A 26,731-nucleotide genomic window follows, 5' to 3' on the forward strand; every position below is an offset into this window, starting at 1 on the left:
TGTTCTGATTCTGCTGGTTGCCTCGGTTTCTGAAGGGATTTTGATTCCCGTGCTGTGCTGGCTTTGTACATTCCCTTTTAAAGTGGCCCCGTTCACCACAGTTGAAGCACTTAACAGCCTGCTTATCGAACCCATACTTGGTGTCTCGCTTACTTTCCAAGCTGGTTCTGCCAGTACTTTCCATCCAATCCTTTGCTCTTCTCACAGCACTCGCAAAGGCCCACTTGATATCCATCAAGTCCATCTCTTCCTTATCAATCTGCCTGTAATCTTCTTGTGTCAGATTAATGTTTCCAATCTGACCTTCTATCAACCCACAGTACGCGCTCACTACAGTGTTAAGCAGCTCCATGTGTTCCTTAGCTACTTCTACACTGATTTTAGAGAAACTTGAAGTGTCAAGCTGTACTGTATTTGGCTTTGATTGTTGACCTGCAGCAGATGATGTTCCTCCATAACACGCATGTTGTGGTTGTTGAGCAGGAGGAGGAGGAGGTGGTTGTATTGGATTTCCATACAGATCTGTGGTTGGAGGCGGCTTTACAGGAACTTGCACTGGATTGCCATACATATCCGTGCTTGTGACAAACGCCGTTTGAAGTGGAGCATGTGAACCGGCTTTTGCAGATGAGGTAGTGGAGGTGCCATAATACATCTCTGGATTCTGTGGCACTGCAACTCTCTTTGCCTTCAACGTTTCTTCCTGATCCTTGTTCTCCAGAAGCTGCACGAAATCGTTGATATTTGTAGTTTTCAACGTTCCGTTGTACTTCAAAATTTCCAGGAAGTTATTCCATTGAGGAGGCAATGCATCGGCAAACTTCTTTACCACCTCTGTTGGAGTCGTTGTGACTTCAAAGTTTGTCAGCTCAGTAAGCAGGTGATAGAAACGGCTTGTCATATCTCCCAAGGACTCCTTATCCATACATGTGAAGCCATCGAATTCTTTCTTCAGTAGATCTCGTCGTAGTTGACGTGTGGCTTCATTACCTACTCCTCTTGTCTTCAACGCATCCCACAACTTCTTCGTAGTTTTGAAACTGACGAACTGATGATAAATATCCTTGCTCAGTGCTTGAGTGAGAATAGCGTATGCTTTCTTTTCTAAGTCATACGTCTTCTTTTGATCTTCAGGAAGATCGGCAAATGTAGCTGTAGAAGAAGCAGCAACCTCGATAGTTTGATCGAATTCCGTAGTAAACCGCAACCATAACTCTGTATTTTGACCAAGAATGTATGTATGGAAACGATCAACCCATCCCGGATATTCATTAAGATGCATCAACTTTGGAGGCCTGTTCAAACTTCCGGTTTCACTTTCGCTTAGAAGAAGACTTTGAATACTCGGAGTTTGATTTGAAACAAACGCCCATTGACCAGCTTGAGTGGCATTTGTTTGTGAGGATGTAGATACCGGAGATTCGGCCCATGATGGAGATTGACTGGTATTCATGTATTTTCCACTGTCTGGAGCCGGACTTCCCCACCAACTCGGATTCATGATAGATAAGCAAAATAAATGCTAAGTAAGAATGATCCGAAAGATAACACAACCGAAAGATCCTGGTCGAAAGATCTGAAATCACAGAAACTTGTTAACTATAAACAGACCACAATCGAAAGATACAACCTTGTTCGAAGGATCAACAGTACTCGAAAGATTACTGTTGACTCTCGAACAATGATCTCGAAAGATTCAAGAACACGAAAGATTCCCTTTTGAAAGATCCTTATCTTTCGTGTTAAATCCTTATCTTTCGAACAACAGATCTCGAAAGATTCACCAATACGAAGGATCCTAATCTTTCGGACACTTGTCTTTCGAAAAGATTCCTTTCTCGAAGGATATGACTCAGACTTCGAAGGATGGGTCGAAGGATAACAATCTTTCGAGCCTTCCTTGATCGACAGATATCGAAGGATAGTCTTTCGATGTCGAAGGATATCTTTCGAAGTCGAAGGATATCTTTCGAATGAGTACTGACACACTGACACAGATATGACGGGTTGGTGAAAAGGTGATTGGTTGGTAAGTCAACTTTCGGCAAAAGGGTATGGCAGTCTGACAATAATCTTACCAACCAAGATTTGAAATAAACTATGCCAAAAATGGAAAACTTAACCCAGAAACCGGTGACCGGAACCTTAACCGGAATATTGCCGGAATTCACCAAATCACTCAAAAACAAGTTTTCAAGTTACCCAACCCACTTAAAAACACTCCCGGTTAGTTTAGACGCGTTTTTACTCAAAGAAGATGTAAGAAATCAAGTAAAAACAGGTGCAAAACCAAGTGTTTCAACACACCAAAACTTGTAAAAACCCGGTTTAAAACAAGGTAAAGAGCGAGGCTCTGATACCACTTGTAGGTCCCTGTTTCGCGGAGGATTACGAACCTAAACCTTGTTATACAAACCTACTAGCGAGTGCGGAATCCAAGCTAGCAAGCAAACCGAGTTAGTAGCAAGTAGAGAAACAAACACACAAGTTCACTGATTAACACAACTTGTATTAATGCAATGAGGGTTCGGTTACAAGCTCAATGTTTACAGAAATGTTCTATAAACTCTCTAAAGTGTGTGTGTGAGTTTGGACAGAATGCTCTCAGCCTGTGTGTGTGTATTCTTTCTGTCTTGTGTCTGTCTCTCGAAACTCAACACATGCATGGGTATATATACCCAGCTCAGCAGGTCTGGATCGAAGGATCTGATAGATGGTCCGAAGGATCATCTATCGATCATAGTTCACACGAAAGATCAGCATGGACCTCGAAGGATCATCCTTCGAGGTCTAATGGTCGAACCATGGTCGAACCATATCTTTCGATCACCTCGAAGGATCAGGTGTATCCTTCGAGGCTATCCTTCGATCAGAACATCTTTCAAATGTTGTCCAAGTCAAGCCGGAGGATGGTTGACTTGGTCAACTTACAACACAAATCAGGACATCGTTTATATCAGACCGAATACAGACAAAGTACAGACACAAGTGCACCAACATCTAGTGGTTAACTTTTTAGTAGGGATGATATGGGTCGGGTCAGGTGGAATTTTTTATTTTCTTATAAGCTTATTTTTAGTTAATGTTTCAACTACGATTATAAAAAGAATATATATATATATATATATATACATACATACATACATATATATATATATATATATACATATATATATATATATGTATATATATATATAGGTAAAGGGTGCTGTATAAATTCCCTTATTGTACATTACGTACGCTACAATCTCAGCCGTCAGATCATCTTCCCGCAATGAAAATCGCATGTTGTTTTTTTTTTGTAATAATTTCGCATGTGATAAATTTGATGAAATAGCAGGTGTTTTTTGTAACAATTTCGCATGTGTTAATTCAATTTCGCATGTGATAATTTTGATGAAATAGCAGGTTGTTTTTTTGTAACAATTTCGCATGTGGTAATTTAATTTCGCATGTGATAATTTTGATGAAATAGCATGTTAGTTTTTGTAACAATTTCGCATGTGGTAAAATTGAAGAAATCGCATGTTAAAAACCAACATGCGAAATTGTTACAAAAAACAACATGCGATTTTCAATGCGGGAAGATGATCTGACGGCTGAGATTGTAGCGTACGTAATGTACGATAAGCACATTTGTACGTTAACCAGCCCCTATATATATATATATATATATATATATATATATATATATATATATATATATATATATATATATATATACACTATTTATAATAGTAGTCTAACTTACTTTTAATAGTGTCTAGTAAGTATTATGTGTTTTGATTATATTCTTGTTCAAATAATTTGAAAAGCAATGGGTTTAGTTGGCCACTAATGTCAAAGTGGGTTGTTTGACCGTTCACTGCAGTTGAAGAAAGAATTTGCAAGGTTTCTGCATATCCACAGCACACATCCAAAGTCACAGATGTTGAGGAAACTCTCAAGACTCTTTGATGCAGTTCCAGTGGTATGCAATCTCAAATCTTTATCAACCTCTCATACTTTGACTTAACTGGGCCTTTAACTAATCAACATGGGTACTAGTAGTTATTGGAGTCAGAAGTTCAAAATGGTACACATTGGGTCAACCCAAAAGCTCTTTCTGTCTAAATTTCTAAAAAAAATATTGATAATTAGTGTGTCAACTAAAGAAATATTATTTCAATGATAGTCTAATTTTGTTTACCAAAAGGATTTTACGGGTTTTATGTTTCAAAAAAACACGTAGGGTAGCTTTACATCTTAAAAAGGAAATAAAAAAGTGAAGTAATACAGATGTTGCAACTTTGCGTATATGCAAAATTTATATGCTTCGCAGATGATGATGATGATGATGATGATGCATGATGTATCTGGTGGTTGTGTTGTGAATGAAGTGGATATTATTGCAGCTTATCAGAAAAATGGTTTCATCAAATTGTTGTTTTCATCCAGAAAGAAAGCTGATCCCTTTAAGTTTAAGGGGGTATTGGATTTTAATAATCCCAAGTTTCACTAATTGGCCGGTAATAATCCCAATTTCAAAAATTGCCTACAACAGTCCCAACTTTTAAGATTTTGGCCACCAATGATCCTTGTCTAACTGGGTTATAACCCAGTTAGTTTTTTGAAGTTTTGAGCGACGGAGAAGGTCACTAGAGGTTGGAGATGACAAGTGGTGGTCTCCTTTGGTGGTTTCAGGGGTAAAGAAGGTCGTCCGAATAAGTTGCAGGTCACCGGAGTTGCGTAGATGGTGGAAATTTTAAACTTTTGAGAAGCGGAGAAGATTACAGGAGGTCGGAGATGATTGGTGGTGGTCTCGTTTGGTGGTTTCAGGAGTAAAACGGGTCGCCGGAATAAGTTGCAGGTCACCAGCCCAAGAATGTTATAACCCAGTTAGACAAGGATCATTGGTGGCCAAAATCTTACAAGTTGGGACTGTTGTAGGCAATTTTTGAAGTTGGGATTATTACGGGCCAATTAGTGAAACTTAGGATTATTAAAATCCAATACCCCAAGTTTAAGGCTTCTAAGGTTAGTACAATACAAACCATATTGACTATGTGCTCTAGTTTAAAAGTCAACCTTCAAGCTATGTCATTTGACCAATGCAAAAGTACCTAGATTATCATAAAATGTGTAACACCCTGAAAATGGGATTAGTAATCAAACTCCGTTAATACTGAAAGACGGGTGAAATACTGTTAGTGGTAAAATTTAACCCAAAAATATTAGGATTTAAAAGAATAATCCTAATATTAAATACAACATGAATAAAAGCTTTTAAGGGAGTAAGTTTATAAGAAGTCCGAGTTAACGGGACTTAAAATAAAACATGTTATAACTCCCGGAACCCACTAAATAACTAGGAATATCAACCTAGTTAGTTTTGTGTTTTAAAATAATGAGGGAACTTGATGTAGTAACCTTTATAAAGCTGGGTAAAGTAGAGGGACTAAAATGGTTAAGATGAGAAAATGGGTTTTTATTAGTTAAAACTAAAAACACCAAAACACACACCTTTGTGTGTGTTCTGGTCGTACAAAACACAGGAGCCAAGAAGGGCAAACCCTAACAAGCATATAATCAACAAATTGAAGGGGTAAATTCAACCTAAATCGAAATCCAAGCACGAATTCGTGATCACCTCGATGAAGGGATCATAAGGTATGCCAAATTTCATTATTTAGTTCCATCTTGAATTCTTGGTGAACATATGAAATCGAAAATTTGGCTTGCATGATTAAAGTTTGGATGAATTTAGGATGAAATCATGTCTAGGAGTAAACCCTAGTCAATAACTAGTTGAATTAGTGTTGAAATTATAAAGTTCATGATCATCCATTATGGGTGTTTAAATGGGTTTTGTAGAAACATGATGAACACTAGAATCATGATTGTCAAACTAGTGTTATTTAAACTTTATGAAGTTAATCTTGATGTTTAACCATGAATTTGATGATCTTCTAGTAAAAGATGTTGAAATTGGCAAGATAGGTAGCCATAAGTTTGATTGTTAAATTTTATAAAAGAATGCTCACTAGGTGTTTGATATAATGCCTAAGAGAAAGCTAAATGTTGAAATTCGAGTGAAATGCGCATTTGAATAATATGGCAAGTTATATGAAATATGAAACAAGAAGAGTTCTAATCATCATATTGATTCGAACTAATGTTGTAAATCATGTGATTGAAAGTAGTTAACTTTAATAAGCTAAGTTAACTAATCATGAAGTCGAATAGTAATTTCGACTTATGAAATAAGTGAGATGGAATAGTCGTGAATAATTATGACTAGTCTAACCATCTTACAATTTACAATGATAGTTTGACGATTAACAAGCTAGGTGAAAGCTTGGGAGCGAAGTGGGTCAAACGAAGCAAGAAGGACGGAAAAGCATAATTTGGAAGTAAGGTAAGTAAAACTTACACCTTCTAGAATAGAATACTTACTTGTATAATGGATAGCATTGTGAATGATAAAATGGACATGGCTTTCGCGGGCATTTTGTCAATAAAATAGTTATTGATAGCAAACAGGTCCGTTATATGCAAAACTGTTTCGGGGTCTTAAACACTTAGTTTTGACTCCATATGTGGTCAGAAGTTGTATAACAACAAAAATGATGATTGGTAATTTTTATAAGCTTTTCGGAAGTTGTTTAATGCTGTTTTCGCGGACGTTTTGTCAACAAAATAGTTGTTGACAGCAAGCAGGTCCGTATTTGCAGAAATTGTTTCGAAACCTTAAACATTTAGTTTTGACTCAATATTTGGTCAGAAGTGGTATACCAATATAAATGATGATTGGTATTTTTATAAGCTTTTCGGAAGTTGTTTAATGCTGTTTTCGCGGACGTTTTGTCAACAAAATAGTTGTTGACAGCAAGCAGGTCCGTATTTGCAGAAATTGTTTCGAAACCTTAAACACTTAGTTTTGACTCAATATTTGGTCAGAAGTGGTATACCAATATAAATGATGATTGGTAATTTTTATAAGCTTTTCGGAAGTTGTTTAATGCTGTTTTCGCGGACGTTTTGTCAACAAAATAGTTGTTGACAGCAAGCAGGTCCGTATTTGCAGAAATTGTTTCGAAACCTTAAACACTTAGTTTTGACTCAATATTTGGTCAGAAGTGGTATACCATTATAAATGATGATTGGTAATTTTTATAAGCTTTTCGGAAGTTGTTTAATGCTGTTTTCGCGGACGTTTTGTCAACAAAATAGTTGTTGACAGCAAGCAGGTCCGTATTTGCAGAAATTGTTTCGAAACCTTAAACACTTAGTTTTGACTCAATATTTGGTCAGAAGTGGTATACCAATATAAATAATGATTGGTAACTTTTATAAGCTTTTCGGAAGTTGTTAATGCTGTTTTCGCGGACGTTTTGTCAACAAAATAGTTGTTGACAGCAAGCAGGTCCGTATTTGCAGAAATTGTTTCGAAACCTTAAACACTTAGTTTTGACTCAATATTTGGTCAGAAGTGGTATACCAATATAAATGATGATTGGTAATTTTTATCAGCTTTTCGGAAGTTGTTTAATGCTGTTTTCGCGGACGTTTTGTCAACAAAATAGTTGTTGACAGCAAGCAGGTCCGTATTTGCAGAAATTGTTCCGAGGCCTTAAACACTTAATTTTGAATCAATATTTGGTGAGAAGTGGTATAGCAATATAAATGATAATTGATGATTTTTATAAGCTTTTTGGAAGTTGTTTAACATGGTTTTCGCGGACGTTTTGTCAACAAAATAGTTGTTGACAGCAAACAAGTCCGTACTTGCAGAAATTGTTTCGAGGCCTTAAACACTTAGTTTTGTCTCAATACTTGGTCAGAAGTTGTATAATAATATAAATGATGATTGGTAATATTACGTATTGTTAAGTGTTACAAATATAGGCAAGCGGAAAGTATGAGCATGTTTTGCCAAAGTTGGCAAAAAGTAATGCAATGTATTAAAAACGAGTCAATGTTGACCCGTGCCAGGTACGCACAAGGAATGATACTCTCTTGAATGGTACATTTACCAACCATAATACGGATTATGGTTGGAGGAAATAAGAGTTTATAAAATTATAGTTTGACATAAATACCCATAACGGGTCAAATAATTCGGTTTAAGAACCGGAAATTTAAATTCGAAGGAAACAAGAATTTTGAATAATGGATGAATGAATTGGATGGAAATATGTTTATAACTTGTTGTGAAACTGTCAAAACTAACTTTTATGTTGGTTTTGATTTTAGGAATGTCTTATGGAACTCCGGATGAGCATCAAGCAAGAAAGAAGAACCAAACACATGTCTCGAAGCTTCCGCAACGATCTTATTTTGTTCTAGTTTATAAAGTGGATATTGTAAACACTTGAAATTATATTTTGGAATATTTTAAATTATACAAGAAGTTTAACTTGGAAAACTATTTGTAAGCTTGCATACACGTATAAAATACGTGTTTAATATTATAATATTGATTAATAGAGACGGGTCTTACAAAATGTATGTTGTCCGAGTACGGTTTTGACATGATTTACTGTTTTTATGTAGAAAGCACACGCAGGAAAAAGAATTTGTTTGGACAGGGAATTTGCGTATTGGCAGATGAACATATTTGCTTTCATTCTGCTAAGTTGTTTCATTTTCAAGCTGAACAACTAAAACAAAACTGCAAGGTTTGAAATGATGCTTAATCTTCACGTTGACAAAAGGTTACTACTTATAAAGACTTGTCACTAATAAGGTTTTGTTGCTAATGAAGAAGACTCACCAAAGAACCACTAGACGATGATGAAGAAGACCCAATACTGAGCTGGAGCCTAGCATCTAGTGGTTCTTCATTAAGATCCAAGTCCAACCTAGCCATTTGCTAGTTACTCAGGGGTGGCAAGGCACCGGGTGATATTAATCTAAACAATGAAAGAGAAGATGTTTTTAAACAGTGAAGATGTTTCATTTGCTAGTGGTTCTTCATTAAGATCAGAGTGTTGGTATATTACTTGTTTTGAGAATCTATATGTCTCCTTTTCAAATAAATTACATTTGAATAACAAGTACTTTTTTTGTTCTATAAATATGATCTTACAGATTGATTAGTCCTTTCCGCAACAAGGTTTATACATCTGACCCAGCCAATGTTTAAGACCCATGACAAAAGTTATGTTAAGGTATGTTGGATTACTATTTTAAATGTGGACAAAAGTTACTTTTTTTTATTTGAGTTTGCTCAGTGATTTGAATTTTGTAAAATGTCACTTCCACATTTTGTGAATTCATAAGTTCTGCCTTCATACAATTTCATAAGTATGTATGGTCAAATGATTGATATTTAGGAATTCCACTCAAACCACTGCCATAAACTTTTCATCATAGGAAGTGCAGTTTCACTCTTAATGTCAAACAAACAAACTAAATTTGAATTCAAATTGATTACTATTCTTCACTATTTTGACCATAACTCAAATGGAAAAAGTTGTTTTTTAGCATTCTTGTTACTTTAAACTTGGAAAGGCAATGTGTTTGACCAAAAATTGTTTGACCCTTAAATTTTTAAAATTGCAGTTGAAGAAAGAAGACATTCTATCAGGGTTTCTGCAAATCAACAAGACACATCCAACATACTAAGAGAGACATAATCCGAATTCACTTATTTCGAGCCCGGATTTTGACTCTGATGACAACATGTGCGGGGTTGTTACTCTTGCTTTGGGCTTGTGTTGGGCCTTCAACTGTCATGTTGCGACAGGTCATGAAGTACCAGAAGAGAGCACTGAGCTTTTTTCAAAACAGATGCTCTGCAGGAGGCAGCTGAAGCATGCCTTGTTGGACCCATTGAGGACTCTAATCTGTGTGCGGTTCAATGCTAAAAGAGTAGTGATCATGCCTAAGGATATCTAGCTTGCACGTAGGATTCGTGGTGAGAGGGCTTAGAGTATATAGATCTGTAACACTAGTATGTAGATCTGAACTGTTTTATATGCTCTTATAATTCTTATTGATTCATATTGAATGAAAATTTTCAGTTTAATCCTGTTAAATGATATTATGTAAGTTCGTTGTTATGATGTCGGCGTTGTACTTGATCTTCTATCAAACTATGCGTCCATCAACGTCTTTTGAAGGTACTCCTTAGTGATACATAGAAAGTCGAGTAATTGAGCGTTTTTAGAGTAGTTAGTATGTTTTGATCACCATTCCGTTTAGGTTTAAGTCAAAACTTCCAGGTCTATAATGCAAATGAAGATGCATTTGAGTTGTTTTAATTTGAATGTAATTGATTGATATATTTAATTGTTTAGATCATGTTGAAGAACCTTGCAATCGTTAATGGTGGCTTTGAATGTGATGAATAAAATGAAAAGAAACAGAGAAGAGTAAACTGCCATTTTGGTCCCTGTGGTTTGGTCAGTTTTGCCACTTTAGTCCAAATCTCAAACTTATTACATCCAGGGCCCTGTGGTTTGCATTTTGTTGCCATTTTAGTCTAAATTTCAAATTTGACCAGATTCTCCTACTTAAACCCTTCTATTTTGTCTTTATTCTCAGGGGCATTTTCGGTATTTTGTAATTATTATAACTCAATTATGTATATAAAATACCCTAAATCATCATCCTCATCTTTCTCTCTCTCATACAGAACTCTCTCTCTCTCTCTCATCTTTCTTACTCAGATCTTTCTGCAAAAACGAGCACTCTTCATCTTTCTGCAAAAACAATTCAATCGAGCACTCAGATCCTCAAACAATTCAATCGAGCACCCATTCAATCGAGCACTCAGATCCTCTTCATATACAATCTGCAGTTGGGTTTCGGTTCTAGGGTTTCTAATATGACGAAATCGACTTGTACAATGGCAGATCTACATGAAAGAGGAGAGAGAGAAGAGAGAGAGTCAGTTAGGGTTTTGAGCTTTGAGTTTCATATCTGAATCGAAATCAGGGGTTTGAGCTTTGAGTTTCAGATCTGAATCGAAATATTTTGATCGAAAGAGGAGAGAGAGAAGAGAGAGAGTCAGTTAGGGTTTTGAGCTTTGAGTTTCAGATCTGAATCGAAATCAGGGGTTTGAGCTTTGAGTTTCAGCTTTGAGTTTTGAGTTTGAGTTAGGGTTTTGATTTCAAATTAGGAGAGAGAAGCAGTTTGATTGATTCGGTATTCTGATGTTGTTTGATTGTTTGATTGTTTCTGATGTTTTCATTTCAAATTAGGAGAAGAGGGGATTGAGGGATCGTTGTGTGGGATCGTCACCGACAAAACGAGGCGCCAGAGTGCCGGCTCTGGTCGTCGGCTGAAAGGGGAGAAGGAAGTGACGGTGGGGGTCATGGCGGTGGAGGTGGAGGTTGTTGATTTGGGGTTGATTCCTTGTGTTAGTTCTTGATCTGGGTTTTTACTTTGAGTTCTTAATTTGGGTTTTTTTTTTGTTCAAAGCACTACAATTAATTTGTTCAAATCTCATTTAATTTAATGCTGTTTTGATTGGATTTGTTTAGGTGATGATGATTCAAGTAAACAAACTGAAAATCTGAAAATCACCTTTGGATGCACGAAAATTAATTCATTTAATATTAAAATCTCGCTGAATTAATTAAATGCTGTTTTGATCTGTTCTTGATTTTCTGGGTTTTGATAATGATGTTCTTGAAGATACAGATGTTCTTGATGATGGGTTTTCTGGATTTTCTGGGTTTTGATTATCTGGATTTTCTGGGTTGATGATGATGTTCTTGATTTTCTGGATTTTCTGGATTTTCTGGGATGATGATGATGATGTTCTTGATTTTCTAGAATTTCTGGATTTTCTGGGTTTTGATGATGATGATGTTCTACATATTCTGCTGCTGATGATGATTATTTGGGAGAAGAGAGAGAGGGTTTTATTTTGGGATGATGATTATTTATTTGGAGAAGATGACCAAAATTTTAATTAATAAAATGTTAAATGAAAAACAAAATGACCAAAATGCCCCTACACTACAGGACAAAACAGGAGGTTGCAACAGTCAAAAAACTAGGGTTTTTGGACTTTGGACTAAAATGGCAACAAAATGCAAACCACAGGGCCCTGGATGTAATAAGTTTGAGATTTGGACTAAAGTGGCAAAACTGGCCAAACCACAGGGACCAAAATGGCAGTTTACTCAACAGAGAATTTTCATTTTTAACTGGTGGGCCGAGCAGCTAGGTTGTGGTTTTGTTTAGGCATTCTTCATTAGGCCCAAACCTAGTCATGGTTTCTTTGCTGATGGGCTTCAAGCCTACCTATTAAAAGATAAAGAAAAATGGGTGGCTGGCCACGAGGGATTTGGACTTTGGGGACTGCATAGGTTAATTTTCAATATAAACTAATTAATAAATATGATTAAGTTTCAATAATTAATGATTGTTATATTGAAACAAGCAATTGATATGTATGGTATTAAATCTAATTATTCATTTTTTTTATTACATAATTTTTTCTCACCATAAAACCTAACTAATTTAGTTAAATTGTTTTCTTGTACTTAATTCCCAATTTAAAGTTATTATTTCAATAACATAAACTTGTTAATGGTTTGAGTCAACAAGGGTCAAAACCAGCTTTGTTTCGAAATGGCTTTTTAGGCGGAAAAAAAGTCGTTTCAAAATCGGGTTTTAAATAGTTTGGTTCGGGTTTTAACATTCGATGTGTATGTTCCCACACCAATTACAACCCATGCTTGGGTCGATTCAGAACCATTTTCAATATCAGTCCCGGTTCCGAATTACAAATATGCTCTTGTTAACCAGTTTTCTTTTTTTCACTTCCTTAACCCTAGTAATATTAAGTTGGGCTCAAATGACTTGTTTAAGAAGCTGGACTTGGCTTAACTTAATCAGCAATGACCTATGTGACTCAAACTACTTAAATCTTCTCCCCTTTGGAGACGAATGGAGTTCACTTTCGGCCACCATGCCACCGTTATCCCTCACTTTATTTTCATATGTCTTTTTTTCCAAACCACTTCAGGTTCAAGTCAACAAAAGGCAAAACTAATTTCTCTTGAAAGTGGTTTTTGAGGGGACAAAGGGTGGTTTCAAAAGTAGGTTTAATGAATTTGGCTCAGGTTTAATTGGGCCAGTTTGAAACCAAATACAAAGAAATCAGTTTTTCATTATCTCCCTAGACCCTAGTAATATTAAGTTGGGCTTAAGTGACTTTGTTTAACAAGTTGGACTTGGCCCAGTTAATCTTCTTCCCGTGGAGACGAACGGAGTTCACTTCCGGCCATCGTGTCGTCATCGCCGATTCATACGAACTTAATAAACGTAAACGAACTACACAAACCCAACTCTGTTTATCATCTTCTTCTTCATCTTTTCATGAAATCTCCTCCTCTCTCATGGGTGTCGGTTTCAGTAATTGGTGGAGAAATAGCAAGTGTTGGTTGAAACTAAAGAGGTAGGGTTTTGAATAGGTGGAGAATTGAGAGGTTTGTGATTAGAATGAGGGGATGAAATTAGGGTTTAGAGAGTACACGAGAAAGCATCCTGTAAGTATCACCTCAATTTTATGAATTCCAATTGCGTTTATGTGCTTGATATCTGATTTAGAAACAATTGGGTTTATGGGTTTGTTGATAAATGGAATTTCGATTAGTAATTTACTATATTTTGTGCCCTGATTATGATACTCTGTTTGCGCTGTTCGATTTGAAGCTCAATTGATGATTGATGGGTTTGATTTGCTGATTAGTACTTCAAATTTTATGAATTTTAATCGCATTTATGTGTTTGAATTCTGATGTTGATTGATTGAATTCTGATTTTGATTGAATTGGGTTTCTGATTTTGTTCTGCAGGAGTTTCAATGAGCACTAAAGCCACAAGGTGATGGTATTGTGAGAAAATGTGGTGGTTTGCCTTTGGCTATAAAGGCAATCAGAAGGCTATTGAGAACGAAAACAGATGGAGAAGATTGGGATGATCTGTTGAATAGTGAGATATGGGATCTAGAAAATGCAAATGAAATTGTTCCAACCCTTAGGCTAAGCTACCATGATGATGATGAAGACAATCGAAACACTTTAAAGCACTAGTGGGCCAACCGAATATCTTATATGTTACTACTAAACTTGCAGGGAACTTATACCCATGGCATGCTAAAGGATCTTCAACAGCAGTATTTAGAAAGATTTTAGCAGTGTAATATACAGCAAAATGGAGTAAACGGTCACATATGTTCATTGAATCAGCATTTTAATAACAATCAAAGTCTTAAGTGTAAGTTTTTTAAGTCAACAACATTTGACCACCCATAAGTGGAGGACTTAGATTTAGTAACCGACTTGACCCGTACACAACCCGTAACATTAGTGGGTGTTGGGTTTGAATTTGATGTTACAGGTCATGTACGGGTCAAGTCGGTTACCGGTTTTGTTTAAATGGGTCACAGAATAGAAAACGGGTCATGGGTTAATAGGTAGATGGGTAACAAAATATTTGGGATTGGTGGTTAAACAGGCAATCTTTTGATATCCTGTGTTGATTCACAAACACTTTTTTTATCCTTTTTTCTTTAAATATTTAAATTATTGTTAAGAGAGAGCCGGCCCTGGGGTGGGCGGGGAGGACCACCAGCCAAGGGACGTCTTTATCCGGGCTCATTTGCTTTTCCAACACCCTTTTTTCCGGCGAACAAATAAAAAATCATAAGCAGATTTCACAATCACGCAGAGTGATGAGAATTCTATCGATTGATTTTGTAGGTCATCGCCATTTGTTGACCCGTTTTCCCCTGTGCAGCTACCAGATAACTGGGAGAATACACCCCTTAGCCATTATAGCTGGTCCTACGGGACGTGACATGGTGGTTGTGGGCTTGATCTCTTAAAGGGTGGTTTTGTTCCAACGGTGGAAATAGAAGGCGGTGGGTGGTGGTTGACGTGGGCGGTAACAGAGCGAGAGATTGTGAGGTAGCGACCGGATATGGGTGACGCCCGCGGGGAGGGATTTATTGGAGACGGTGAGGGGTGGTCGCTGGTCTTTAGTCTTTATGCCATTGCATCTAAATATTTTTAAAGGTTGCAAATAGTCCCTAACAAGATATAAAGTTGTATCTTATTATTGCAATAAAATTTAACCTTATTATTAGTTGGAAAAGATCAGTATATCAATATCAATATAAATAATAAAAATAAGGTAGAATGTTAAAAATTATTAAATGATATTGTAAAAGTATATAAGTCCAACTGAAATAAAAATAAGGTAGAATGTTAAAAATTATTAAATGATATTGTAAAAGTATATAAGTCCAATTGAAATAAAAATAAGGTAGAATGTTAAAAATTATTAAATGAAAGTTGATAAAAACAAGAATATATATATTAGATAGGGATCCATATTAGATTGTTAGATATTGAAAGATGTGGTTATAGAAAGTTGAAGTCACGTGTGTTTTCGAGTGGCAAATGAGATGAAGAGGTATGGTGAAAGAATAAAAAGGAGACGAGCTAAACCGGTCGAAGAGTTCTAAAAAATGTGTTAAACTATTCGATGGGTTGACTTGTTTAAATAAATGGGATGACGGTCAAACTGTGTGATTAAATTAACGGGTTAAATAGATCAACTGAACATAACCGGTGTTATCATAACATCAAACACAAGCACGACGTGTTTATTATTAAACCAGAAACATGCCGATTCCGTTATACAAATATACCCTTTTTAGTTTTTACTGATAAATGTAAATGGGTGTTGGCAAGCTGGCCATTAATTCATAAAATGTTACAAAAATATATAAATGGAATATGCTAGAGAACAATGTTGACCAAGACCATTGTAGATAAGACCATGAACAGAATCGTTCTTTCAGTCCACTCATATCTTATCTCAACTCCTCTTGTCAGACGACCACTGGTTAAATTCACTGACTATAAAACCATGACTTCATTCTGTGCACTCCACTCATATCTTATCTTATCTACACTCCTCTCTTCATCGATCTTCAGACCAACTACCCTCATTCCCATTTCACTGTTAACCATGGCTGAAACTCTTGCAAATGAACTCCTCAAAGTCCTTGTTAAGAAGATGACCGATGAAGCCTTCAAGCGAATTGCTCGTGCTCAGGGTATTCACAACGAGCTGAAGGAGTTGAAGACCACACTATCCAGGATCCAAGATCTGCTTACCGATGCTTCCCAGAAGGAGGTGACTCATAAATCTGTCAAATCATGGCTGAATGCTCTCCAACATTTGGCTTACGATATCGACGACGTACTCGACGACGTGGCTACCGAAGCTATGCGTCGTGAGCTCACCCTGCAGGAGCCTGCAGCATCCACCAGCATGGTAAGAAAGCTCATACCAACTTGCTGTACAAATTTCTCACTAAGTCATAGGTTGTCTCGAAAGTTAGATAGCATCAACAGAGACTTAGAAAATCTAGAAAAACGAAAAACGGATCTAGGGTTGCTTAAGATTGATGAAAAGCCAAGAAATACTAGTAGAAGAAGCGAAACCTCTTTGCCCGAACGCGATGTTGTCGGAAGAGAAGTTGAGAAAGAGCAATTGCTTGAAAAGTTGTTGGGGGATGATGGGTCATCTCAGGATAACTTTAGCGTCTTGCCCATAGTTGGTATGGGTGGGGTTGGGAAAACCACTCTAGCTAGACTTTTGTATAATGATACAAAGGTGAAGGATCACTTTGAACTCATGGCATGGGTTTGTGTTTCAGATGATTTTGATATTTTCAAGATAACTGATGCTATTCTTCAAGATGTGACTAAAGAAAACAAGAAATTTAAAGATCTAAATCAGCTTCAAAAGGCTCTCACTGAGCAGTTTAAGGACAAACGATTTCTACTAGTAGTTGATAATGTGTGGAGTGAAAAGTATGGGGATTGGGAAAACCTAGTGCGCCCATTTCTATCATGTGCTCCTGGAAGTAGGATAATCATGACCACTCGTAAGGAGCAATTGCTCAAACAGATAGGTTTTCATAATGTAGACCGTCTCAAGAGTTTGTCGAATGAAGATGGATTGCGTTTATTTGCAGTACATGCATTGGGGGTAGATAACTTCGACTCACACACGACACTTAAACCGCAAGCTGAAGGTATTGTGAAAAAGTGTGGTCGTTTGCCTTTGGCTTTAAAGGCAATTGGAAGGCTTTTAAGGACAAAAACAGATAGAGAAGATTGGGATGATGTGTTGAATAGCGAGATATGGGATGTAGAAATTGGTAGTGCCACTGAAAATGGTAAAGATGTGGAAAATAGTGATAAGATTGTTCCGGCACTTAGGATAAGCTACCATGAACTTTCTGCAGATTTGAAGCAGTTGTTTGCATACTGTTCTTTGTTCCCCAAAGACTTTTTGTTTGACAAGGAGGAGTTGGTATCGTTGTGGATGGCAGAAGGGTTTTTGAACCCATCCAAGTCACCAGAACGTTTGGGCCGTGAGTATTTTGAAATTTTATTATCAAGGTCATTTTTCCAACATGCACCTAATGATGAATCATTGTTTATCATGCATGATCTGATGAATGACTTGGCCACTTTTGTTGCCGGAGAATTTTTTCTAAGGTTTGACAATCATATGGAGACAAAGCCAGAAGCTTTGGTAAAGTATCGCCATATGTCATTTACTCGCGAGGAGTATGTAGGTTACCAAAAGTTTGAGGCATTCAAAGGAGCCAAAAGCTTGAGAACATTTTTATCAGTATCTCTCGGTGTGGATAAAGGTTGGGGCTGTTATTACTTATCCTCTAAGATTTTGGATGACTTACTTCCAGAGTTAACATTGTTAAGGGTCCTTTCTTTGAGTCGTTTTGAGATAAGTGAGGTACCGGAGTTCATTGGTAGTTTGAAACACTTGCGGTATCTTAACTTATCTCGAACAAATATAAAAGAGTTACCGGAGAACATTGGCAATCTTTATAATTTACAGACATTGATTGTTTTTGGTTGCAAAAGTTTGACTAAGTTGCCTGAAAGCTTCTCGAAGCTTAAAAAGTTGCGACATTTTGATATAAGGGATACTCCGCTTTTGGAGAAGCTGCCATTAGGGATTGGTGAGTTGGAAAGCCTACAGACTCTCACCAAGATCATCATTGAAGGAGATGATGGCTTTGCAATAAATGAGCTCAAGGGATTAACAAATCTCAACGGGGAAGTTTCAATTGAGGGATTGCACAAAGTGCAAAGCGCAAAGCATGCACGGGAGGCGAACTTATCTCTAAAAAAGATTACTGGATTAAAGCTGCAATGGGTTGATGTGTTTGATGGCTCACGAATGGATACACTTCAAGAGGAAGTTCTCAATGAGCTGAAACCTAATAGTGATACGTTGAAAACGCTTTCAGTCGTGTCATATAATGTTAGAAATGCAACAGGTTCCACATCATCTTTAATGGAAAAAAAAAGTTGTTTTTATTTTAACATTCTTGTTATATTTAATTTGAAAAGCAACGGGCTTGGCCACTAATGTCAAAGAGTTTTGTTTGATCCTTGAATTTTTAAATTTGCAGTTAAAGAAAGAAGAAAATCTATCAAGCTGCTTGAGTTTTTTTTAACATTCTTGTTACAATACTGAGATTCAAGTTAAGGTTGCAACAGAAATCGAAAAAACAACAAAAATGAGAAACCATGTCACAAATGTTGTAGAATTTGCAAACGGTGTGAGTGAAGAAAGCCTAGAAAAGATGCAGAATCTTCATGCAGATTTCAACGGAACTATCATGCAGTTCCAGTGGTATGCTATCTCAGATATTTAGCAATTTCTCATAACATACAGGAGAGTCAGAGGCTCATATCGTAACAGGTTGGGCCTACCGAAAGTTCTTTTTGTCTGAAAGTTATAAATTAATTATTATTAATAATTATCGTCTCAACAGAAGAAGTAATATTTCAATGATAAGTCGATTTTTTTCACGAAAACAATTTCAAGGGTTTTATTTTTTTTTATTACACTTTTGGTAACTTTACATCTTATAATACAAATGTGGCAAGCTTCATATGCTGTTGTTTACTAGGATGAAACTTTTAGGTGGAAACAATACCATCAGACGCCAGATTTATATGCTTTGCGGGGTGATGATGTATCTATTGGTTATGATGTGAAGAAAGGAGATTACCATACCTTATCAGCCATATGCAATAGGCAGGGTCAAGTTTGATGCATTCGAACCAGAAAGATGGGTTTCATCACATTGTTGCTTTCATCCACAAAGCTTCCTTAAGTTTACAGCTTTGCAGGTTATGTCATATGACCAAAGCAAAAGTTTTGACATGATTTACAATTTTGATGAAGAAACACAAGAGGGACAAAGAATTTGTTTGGCTCAAGAATTTGCGTCTGTGCTGCAGATGAAGGAAGATCTTTGCTTCTATTTAGTTAAGTTATTTCATTTTCAAGGTGAATGAAAACAAAAGTGCAAATGCTGAATCTTCACATTGATGGTGATACAGAGTTGATCCATGATCTAGCATACTCGTATTTGGTGCAATTACACACAAAAGTGGATTGGAAAATGGTTCATGCTAAAAAAGGATTAACTTTAAGTACGTTTGAAGTTATATGGGGGATAAGTAATGGACATAAACGTCTCAACGAGCCACACGCATGGACAAATGCCATAGGCGGGTTTTCCCAAATCTCGGCACCCAATTTCGTCATCTAGAGCTCCAATTTTGAAGCCAAGGTTTTCCCCAATTTTAGCAGTTTCAATTAATTTCGTCTGCTTGTAAAAAAAGGCTGGATTTTTTAACTAAATATTTATTTGTTCTTTTTTAGGCTGTTAATTTCAAGGAACCCTTGGAGCGGTTACAAGTTGCGTCTGATGGCACTTGGCATTCATGGGCTAAGTTACGCACCTCTGGTTGGAACTTATAACCAATAAAGAATGAATGGAACTTGTCTGTGATGTCAAGTTACCATCTGGTGAAGATTAAAAGAACTTACCACTGAAGCAAGTTACCTCTAGTGAAGATTGATGAAGTCTCACTAATGAAGAAGAGATACCACGTATTAGCCTATCATTTGACGAAAACAATCTGTTGAGAGGATGTTATACGTAATTGTCACTTGTCAATTCCATACATCTCAACAAGATAACAAAAACATGAGTCCGCATTGAATTTATTATCACTTGACCCCATAGCTTATCGTGTCAAGCAGTTGAGTATGAATTCGGTGCTTGAACTTATGTGTGCAAACTTCAGAGGGAATTTGCAAGCCACCCAACCTAACATATCTAGGAAATCGTCTGTAAAATTTGTGACTAGTTTTACATGATGTATTGAAACATTTGATTTTGATTAATACCTTGTGCTCAAAAGAATTGTTCTTCTACTCTTGTTTATTGCTATGTTAAACTGATTGACGATGAAACAATGATACTTGACATATTGATTAATTAATATTTCGTTACAAACTAACTAATAATCAATCTAGGGTATTAGCTTGATTGTGATCCATACAAAGTCAATCTCCCAACAATATTGTGTCCTAGAAAGATGTAATTCACTTGGTAGTAACTTGAAAGGTATCCATTCAGACGATATCTTATAAAGAATTGATAAATAAAGTAGACAGGACCTGTAAAGTTTACACAAATATTGTCCTAGGTTGTTAATAGATTGATGTAACTAGTGATTGCGATTTAGATGGTAAGAACGCACAACCGCTATTACGACATGATGGTTTGATAACCTTAGGGGGCGTTTGGTTCATGGAATGTTTTGTAATGGAATTGGAATTGGAATTTGAATGGAATCCTTTGAAAATTCATGGAATGTTTGGTTGGTAAATTTATTAATGGAATTGAATTGTTTAAAAACTTAAAAGACAAAATTAACCCCCTCGCCAACTCAACGAAAAATCCGCCATGGATTGTGAGCAGTTGTCTTTGATCACTACAATTTTTGTTTGATAAAATTTACTGTTCGATCTTTTTTTATTATTTTAATATTTTAATTTCAATCAATGCCTAGTACTCGTTAATCAATCCTTTTGATTTCATTCTCATAAATAATCAATGGAGCTTAAGAACACTAGATATTATTTAATTATAAAAATTCATTCTATTGTGATAAACATGACCATTTGATTGTATACGAAGAATCTATTTTGATATAGAGAAAATTTGGACCAGTTTGTTAATGTGGATCCAATTGTTTTTAAGGGTTATTCTTGTCATTTGCTCAACATTCCATTGGAATGGAAACTTTTCTTGGGTAGGAGGAAGGATTCTTAAATTCCCTCGACTAAAGGAATTTGATGTTTTCATTCCAATATCCAACCAAACATGATTATGAACCGAATAAATTCCAATTCCATAGAATTCCACGAACCAAACGACCCCTTATACTATTGCAACTTCAGTTTACAATATAAGTTTAAATGCAGATTCAAACGACCCCATGTATCCAATATCCAGAAAAAGAAAGACAAGTAATGAGATAACAAAACAAAGGAAATCATTAAAGTCGAAACTGAATGAGTAAATGGGACATCCCCATTTCTAGGCAACTTCATCACACAACGTTTCGCTTTCACTTTCAATAACTTCTCCGAAACAGGTACAGGCGAAGTATTCCCTAAATTTTCGTTTCAAGATATCTTTAGTGAAGAAAAAGTCAGCCATGTCCGGTCTACCCCCACGGTCCATAAACCGTAAAGAACCTCAAACCGGTTAAAGACAACCAGTAAATATGATTATACATATGCGCGATTTCTTCTCCCACTTTCTTCGTTGCGATGTATAGACTCATGGGTTGATCAGTTCGGTCTTTTTCTGAAAAGGGTACCTTTGTATTTCACCCATAAACAGAACTAGAAGATGCCCAAACAATTGCAGGCTATGAATTTGCATTTTTGCATACTTCAAGAACATTAACAAAACCGGCAATGTTACTATGAATATAAGATTACGAACTCTGCATTGCGTATCCAACACCAGCTTGATAGCTAAATGCATCACATGAGTAAAATGTACAACGTCAAAGAGTTTGTTCAGCAAAACGGTGTCGTTTATGTCCCCTTCCACAATAAAAATCCCACTTTTTTCCAACAAAACTTGACGAGTCCTTTGAGGGTAGGATCGTAATTATTGTTAAAATTGTCTAACCCTAAAACGCAGTGATCATGGCGTTTCAAGATGGCGCTGATGTGGGTTCCGACAAAACCAGCTGCTCCAGTGACAGTGACCAAAACAGAGTACCCTGTTTTCGATCGGATGTTGGCTGATGAATTGACCGTTTTCCCCATCCGGATCCCTATACACACAGAATGAGTGGTCATGTAAAAGCTAGCGATATTAGAAATGTAACCTAGGAAACAAAATTATTAAGGCGTTGTATATTAATAAAATAAATAGTAAAAAGTAATCTAACAACTAACTGAGCATTAGCAGACTAAAAGATCCAAATGAATCCCAAAGATATAGTCAAATTAAAAGATTAAGTGACCATATTCAATAGCAATCTGCATAGTACATTATGATGCAACATACAAATCTATACACAGCCATCAAACTCAACTTCTACTTTATGAACAAATAACATAATTAGTTAATAAAAGCTCATAAACTTTCCTGAAAAAGAAACGGGTTAGTGGGTCACTCGTTCAAGTGTATGCGAAATTTATACATATATAAATATGAGTCTAGGTGATACATACCCTGTACAAAACAGCCCAGAACCCGACCCAAATCCAAGCCCAGAACCAGACCAGCTGCATATTCAATTAATTTAAACAAATAAAAAGTGGCTATACACCAATTGAGGCCAGAAACGGGTTGGTTAAAATGGGTCAAAGGGGTAATGTTTTGACCAATAAATATTCTAATTTATTCAGATATACATGTAAGCCTATTTGTTATCGAGTAATTGCTAATTTCTTTATATGGGTTCTCAAATAAGAAGCCAGCTTAACTAATTCATTTTACCAAGTGTTCAATTACATCTATGATTTAGATATGAATAGAACAAAATACCCAAAGCCATCATCTGATGTTCTAAACAAATTAACAACCTGAGATACGCACCAAAACGCCACATAGTTACACACTGAAAACAAAGTCATTTAAAAAATTGTAACAAAAAGAGGCATCTTTCATTGAGGCATTAAACCAAACACCTGGTGTGCATGCAAACTCAATAGCTAAAATCCCTTCCAAAACAAGCAAAAACAAAACCAACAAACATACAAGAGCGCAACATACATTCCCAATTTCACATCTGCGTAAAAACCCTCGAGTTCATAAATCAACCGCAAAAAAAACACGAACAAGAAAACACTAGTCACAAATAGCTGAAATTTACAATAAAAAACAAACCCACAAAGGGGGCAACGATTGAAATCAAAACAGCAACGAGCCTGATTATGGGGAAAAGTGACGGTTCGAACGCACGCACCTGATGTGAAGAACAATTGCAACCGGCCCACTGTGATTGTTTTTCAAAATATGTACTGCATTTGGGCTGCTGGTTTGAGCCCAACAACAACTATCTATCATAGTCAAATGGACTTTTATATAGGATGTTTAAATAAAATTACAAAATTAACGATTTAAGCACTATATATTAAGAATATTTTATATGGTAGAAGTGTGAGAAGTGTATTATAACACTATATATAACACCATATAAACACCGTATAACAATATGTAACACCATATAATACCGTATAACAATATGTAACACTATTGATAATTAACGTGTCAAGTAAAGAAATAATATTTCAAAGATAGTCTAGTTTTGTTTACCAAAATGATTTTAAGGGTTTTATGTTTCAAAAAAACAAATTGGGTAACTTTACATCTTAAAAAGGAAATAAAAAAGTGAAGTAATACAGATGTTACAACTTTGCGTATATGCTCGTGTGTACTAGGATAAGATAATACCATCATATGCATAATTTATATGCTTCGCAGATGATGATGATGATGCATGATGTATCTGGTGGTTATGTTGTGAATGAAGGGGATATTATTGCAGCTTATCAGAAAAATGGTTTCATCAAATTGTTGTTTTCATCCAGAAAGCTAATCCCTTTAAGTTTAAGGCTTCTAAGGTAAGTACAATACAAACCATATTGACTATGTGCTCTAGTTTAAAAGTCAACCTTCAAGCTATGTCATTTGACCAATGCAAAAGTATCTAGATTATCATAAAAAGTATGTTGTCCGGGTACGGTTTTGACATGATTTACTGTTTTGATGTAGAAACACAAGCAGGACAAAGTATTTGTTTGGGCCTGAGAATTCGCTTATAGGCAGATGAAGATCTTTACTTCCATTTTGTTAAGTTGCTATATTTTCAAGCTGAACAATGAAAACAAAACTGCAAAGCACAGAATGACGCTTAATCTTCACACAGATGGTGATACCGAGTTGATCATGATTTAGCAGACACCCATATATGTAGCAAATAGACATATTGCCACTGGGCTAAAAAGGGTTCAACCTAAAGATTCCTTTACTTCCGTTACTTTTTCAGTTATAGCTATACAGGGCATAGGTAATGGACATACATAAGCGTCTCAATGAGCCACACGCTTGGACAAACTTTAATCTTCTGTATTCTTGTATAACACACTAGAAAAAGGATAAACTTTAATCTTCAGACTTACTTTAACCGGTATGAAATATCCAGTTACAATTGGGTTTAACCGTTATGACGTGTTACCTAACCCGACCATCTTATCAATTGTTTCTACTTATAAGGTATTTTCATCTATAATTATTTCAGTTAAGAGTTTTGTATGTAGCCAAATTAGGATAAATGAACCTTGTGATACCAAACCAAAATCCAAAAATCAAAAATCAGTTACCTGAAAAGAACTGGATTGCATAATCAATTACCTTAAACCAAAAATAAAAAATCAATAGAACTATAGTCTATATAACTTAAAAAAATTGGTGATGCTAACCTTAAAAATGATTAACACTTGATGGGTTAATTTGAATTAAAGAAAACTAGGTTAGAACCTCGTATATTACACGGGTTAAATAAAATAAATATATGTAGCTCCACTAGAGGAGGATCTAGAACACCTATCCTTGTTACGGAACAAACCCAGTTGTGCGGAATCCAAACGGGCATGTAAACCAAGCTCAAGAACACACAAAATACAAGAAGGATTCAAAGTTAAAGCTCAATGTATTCCACCAGAAAAGTTAGTTACAAAGATAATACAAGAAAAACACTAAACTTTACTGGGTGTGCTCTAACCCTATACTGTGCTGCAAGAGTCTGTATATATAACCAAACTAACAGCCACCACTACGAAAGATATAACTGGGCCACAAAAGAAGCCCAACTCCCACGAAATATTCATTCTTCGTGGACCTCATTCACGAACAAGTATACTTCACGAAGAATGTTCTTCGTGATTTCCATATTGGTGATACTATCTTTCATGAATAATAGAACATAGGATTTCGCATGTGCATGGCTTAATATGGTACATGTGGTTCTTCGTGATGGCCATGCAATTCTAAAATACATGCACATTCAATAGTCAGGACGTCATGACATCATGATGTGTCATCATGATATAATCATCCTTCAAGTGTTACTACTTTTACTTATTGATTTTAACTATTTATAGAGACCACTAAACAACGATTATTAAATGTTATCCTGTATTTTGTTCATGTAGTACTACTACTGCTGATTAGTATATTGCCTATGAATTTGTTCTTCAAATAATTTTCCACACGAGAAAACCTAAAAAATTTAGTTAATCTGTTTTTTTTTATGAATTTAATTCCAACTTTAAAGTTATTACATTACGAGTAAAGTACAATTAGTTTACATGAAATCGCAGGTTGAGCCCTAATTTTTTTCATACCATGCCATCTAAGTCTCCTTGGTTGCATTGTTGACCGTTTATTGAAATGGGGTATATTCGTCTTTTTAACTCGATAACCAAGGGCATTTGTGTCATTATACCAGTGGCCCTAAATTACACAAAGGGGGTGTTTGGCCTAGCTTTTTTTAACAAAGCTTATAGTTTTTTTAGCTTTTTTTTTTTTAACAAAATAAGCTTAATTTGGTGTTTGGTTTAGCTTTTTAAGCTTATGCTTATTAGCTTATATAAGCTAATTTTAAGAAGCTTATTTGAAAATGGTTTTTAGCTTATTTGAAGAAGTTTCTTTGTGTAAGGGCAAATGATATAAAATAAGCTATCAGCTAATCCAAACACTTAAAAAAAACTTATCAAATGATATAAAATAAGTTATAAGCTACTTTAAAATATAAATAAATATAAGCATAAGCCAAAAAATAAAAGCCAGGCCAAACACCCCCAAACCCAACTCTGTTTATCATCTTCTTCTTCTTCTCATGAGAAATCTCCTCTCTCATGTGTGTCGGTTTCACTGATTGGTGGAGAAATAGCAGCTGTTGATTGAAACTAAAGAGGTAGGGTTTTGAATAGGTGGAGAATTGAGAGGTCTGTGATGAGAATGAGGGGATGAAGTTAGGGTTTAGAGAGTACACGAGAAGGCATCCTGTAAGTATCACCTCAATTTTATGAATTCCAATTGCGTTTATGTGCTTGATTTCTGATTTAGATACATTTGGGTTTATGGGTTTGTTGATAAATGGAATTTCGATTAGTAATTTACTATACTCTGTTTGCACTGTTTAAACTGAAGCTCAATTGATGAATGATGGGTTTGATTTGCTGATTAATACTTCAAATTTTATGAATTCTAATTGCATTTAAATTGAATTCTGATTTTGATTGAATTCGGTTTATGGGTTTGTTGGAAGTTAAGACA

At 35.8% G+C, this 26,731-nt stretch overlaps 1 protein-coding gene, 3 long non-coding RNA genes and 1 pseudogene across 6 annotated transcripts; 4 read left to right on the forward strand and 1 right to left on the reverse strand.

Moving 5' to 3' along the window:
• Positions 1 to 8,545: 8,545 nt before the first annotated feature.
• On the forward strand, positions 8,546 to 9,758 carry LOC110902548. 3 transcript variants are annotated; one of them, XR_002571202.2, is made up of 4 exons: positions 8,546 to 8,660; positions 8,747 to 8,975; positions 9,073 to 9,152; positions 9,547 to 9,758. It is a non-coding gene; the product is annotated as an uncharacterized LOC110902548 (long non-coding RNA). The 3 variants fall into 3 exon arrangements; XR_002571203.2 differs by having other exon boundaries at positions 8,555 to 8,660; positions 8,750 to 8,975; XR_004876633.1 differs by having other exon boundaries at positions 8,550 to 8,975.
• A 4,061-nt stretch (positions 9,759 to 13,819) lies between these two features.
• Positions 13,820 to 15,099, forward strand: LOC110902547. Its single transcript, XR_002571201.2, has 2 exons — positions 13,820 to 14,220; positions 14,706 to 15,099. It is a non-coding gene; the product is annotated as an uncharacterized LOC110902547 (long non-coding RNA).
• A 604-nt stretch (positions 15,100 to 15,703) lies between these two features.
• LOC110900677 (putative disease resistance RPP13-like protein 1) lies at positions 15,704 to 18,426 on the forward strand. Its single transcript, XM_022147551.2, has one exon. The coding sequence runs from the start codon at positions 15,760 to 15,762 to the stop codon at positions 18,424 to 18,426; it is 2,667 nt and encodes an 888-aa protein (XP_022003243.1). The 5' UTR covers positions 15,704 to 15,759.
• A 2,871-nt stretch (positions 18,427 to 21,297) lies between these two features.
• LOC110900676 lies at positions 21,298 to 22,212 on the reverse strand (annotated as a pseudogene).
• A 1,652-nt stretch (positions 22,213 to 23,864) lies between these two features.
• LOC118485556 lies at positions 23,865 to 24,372 on the forward strand. Its single transcript, XR_004876636.1, has 2 exons — positions 23,865 to 24,015; positions 24,167 to 24,372. It is a non-coding gene; the product is annotated as an uncharacterized LOC118485556 (long non-coding RNA).
• The last annotated feature ends 2,359 nt before the right edge of the window (positions 24,373 to 26,731 follow it).

The sequence above is a fragment of the Helianthus annuus genome, chromosome 13, assembly GCF_002127325.2.
Source record: "Helianthus annuus cultivar XRQ/B chromosome 13, HanXRQr2.0-SUNRISE, whole genome shotgun sequence".
Taxonomy (NCBI): domain Eukaryota; kingdom Viridiplantae; phylum Streptophyta; class Magnoliopsida; order Asterales; family Asteraceae; genus Helianthus; species Helianthus annuus.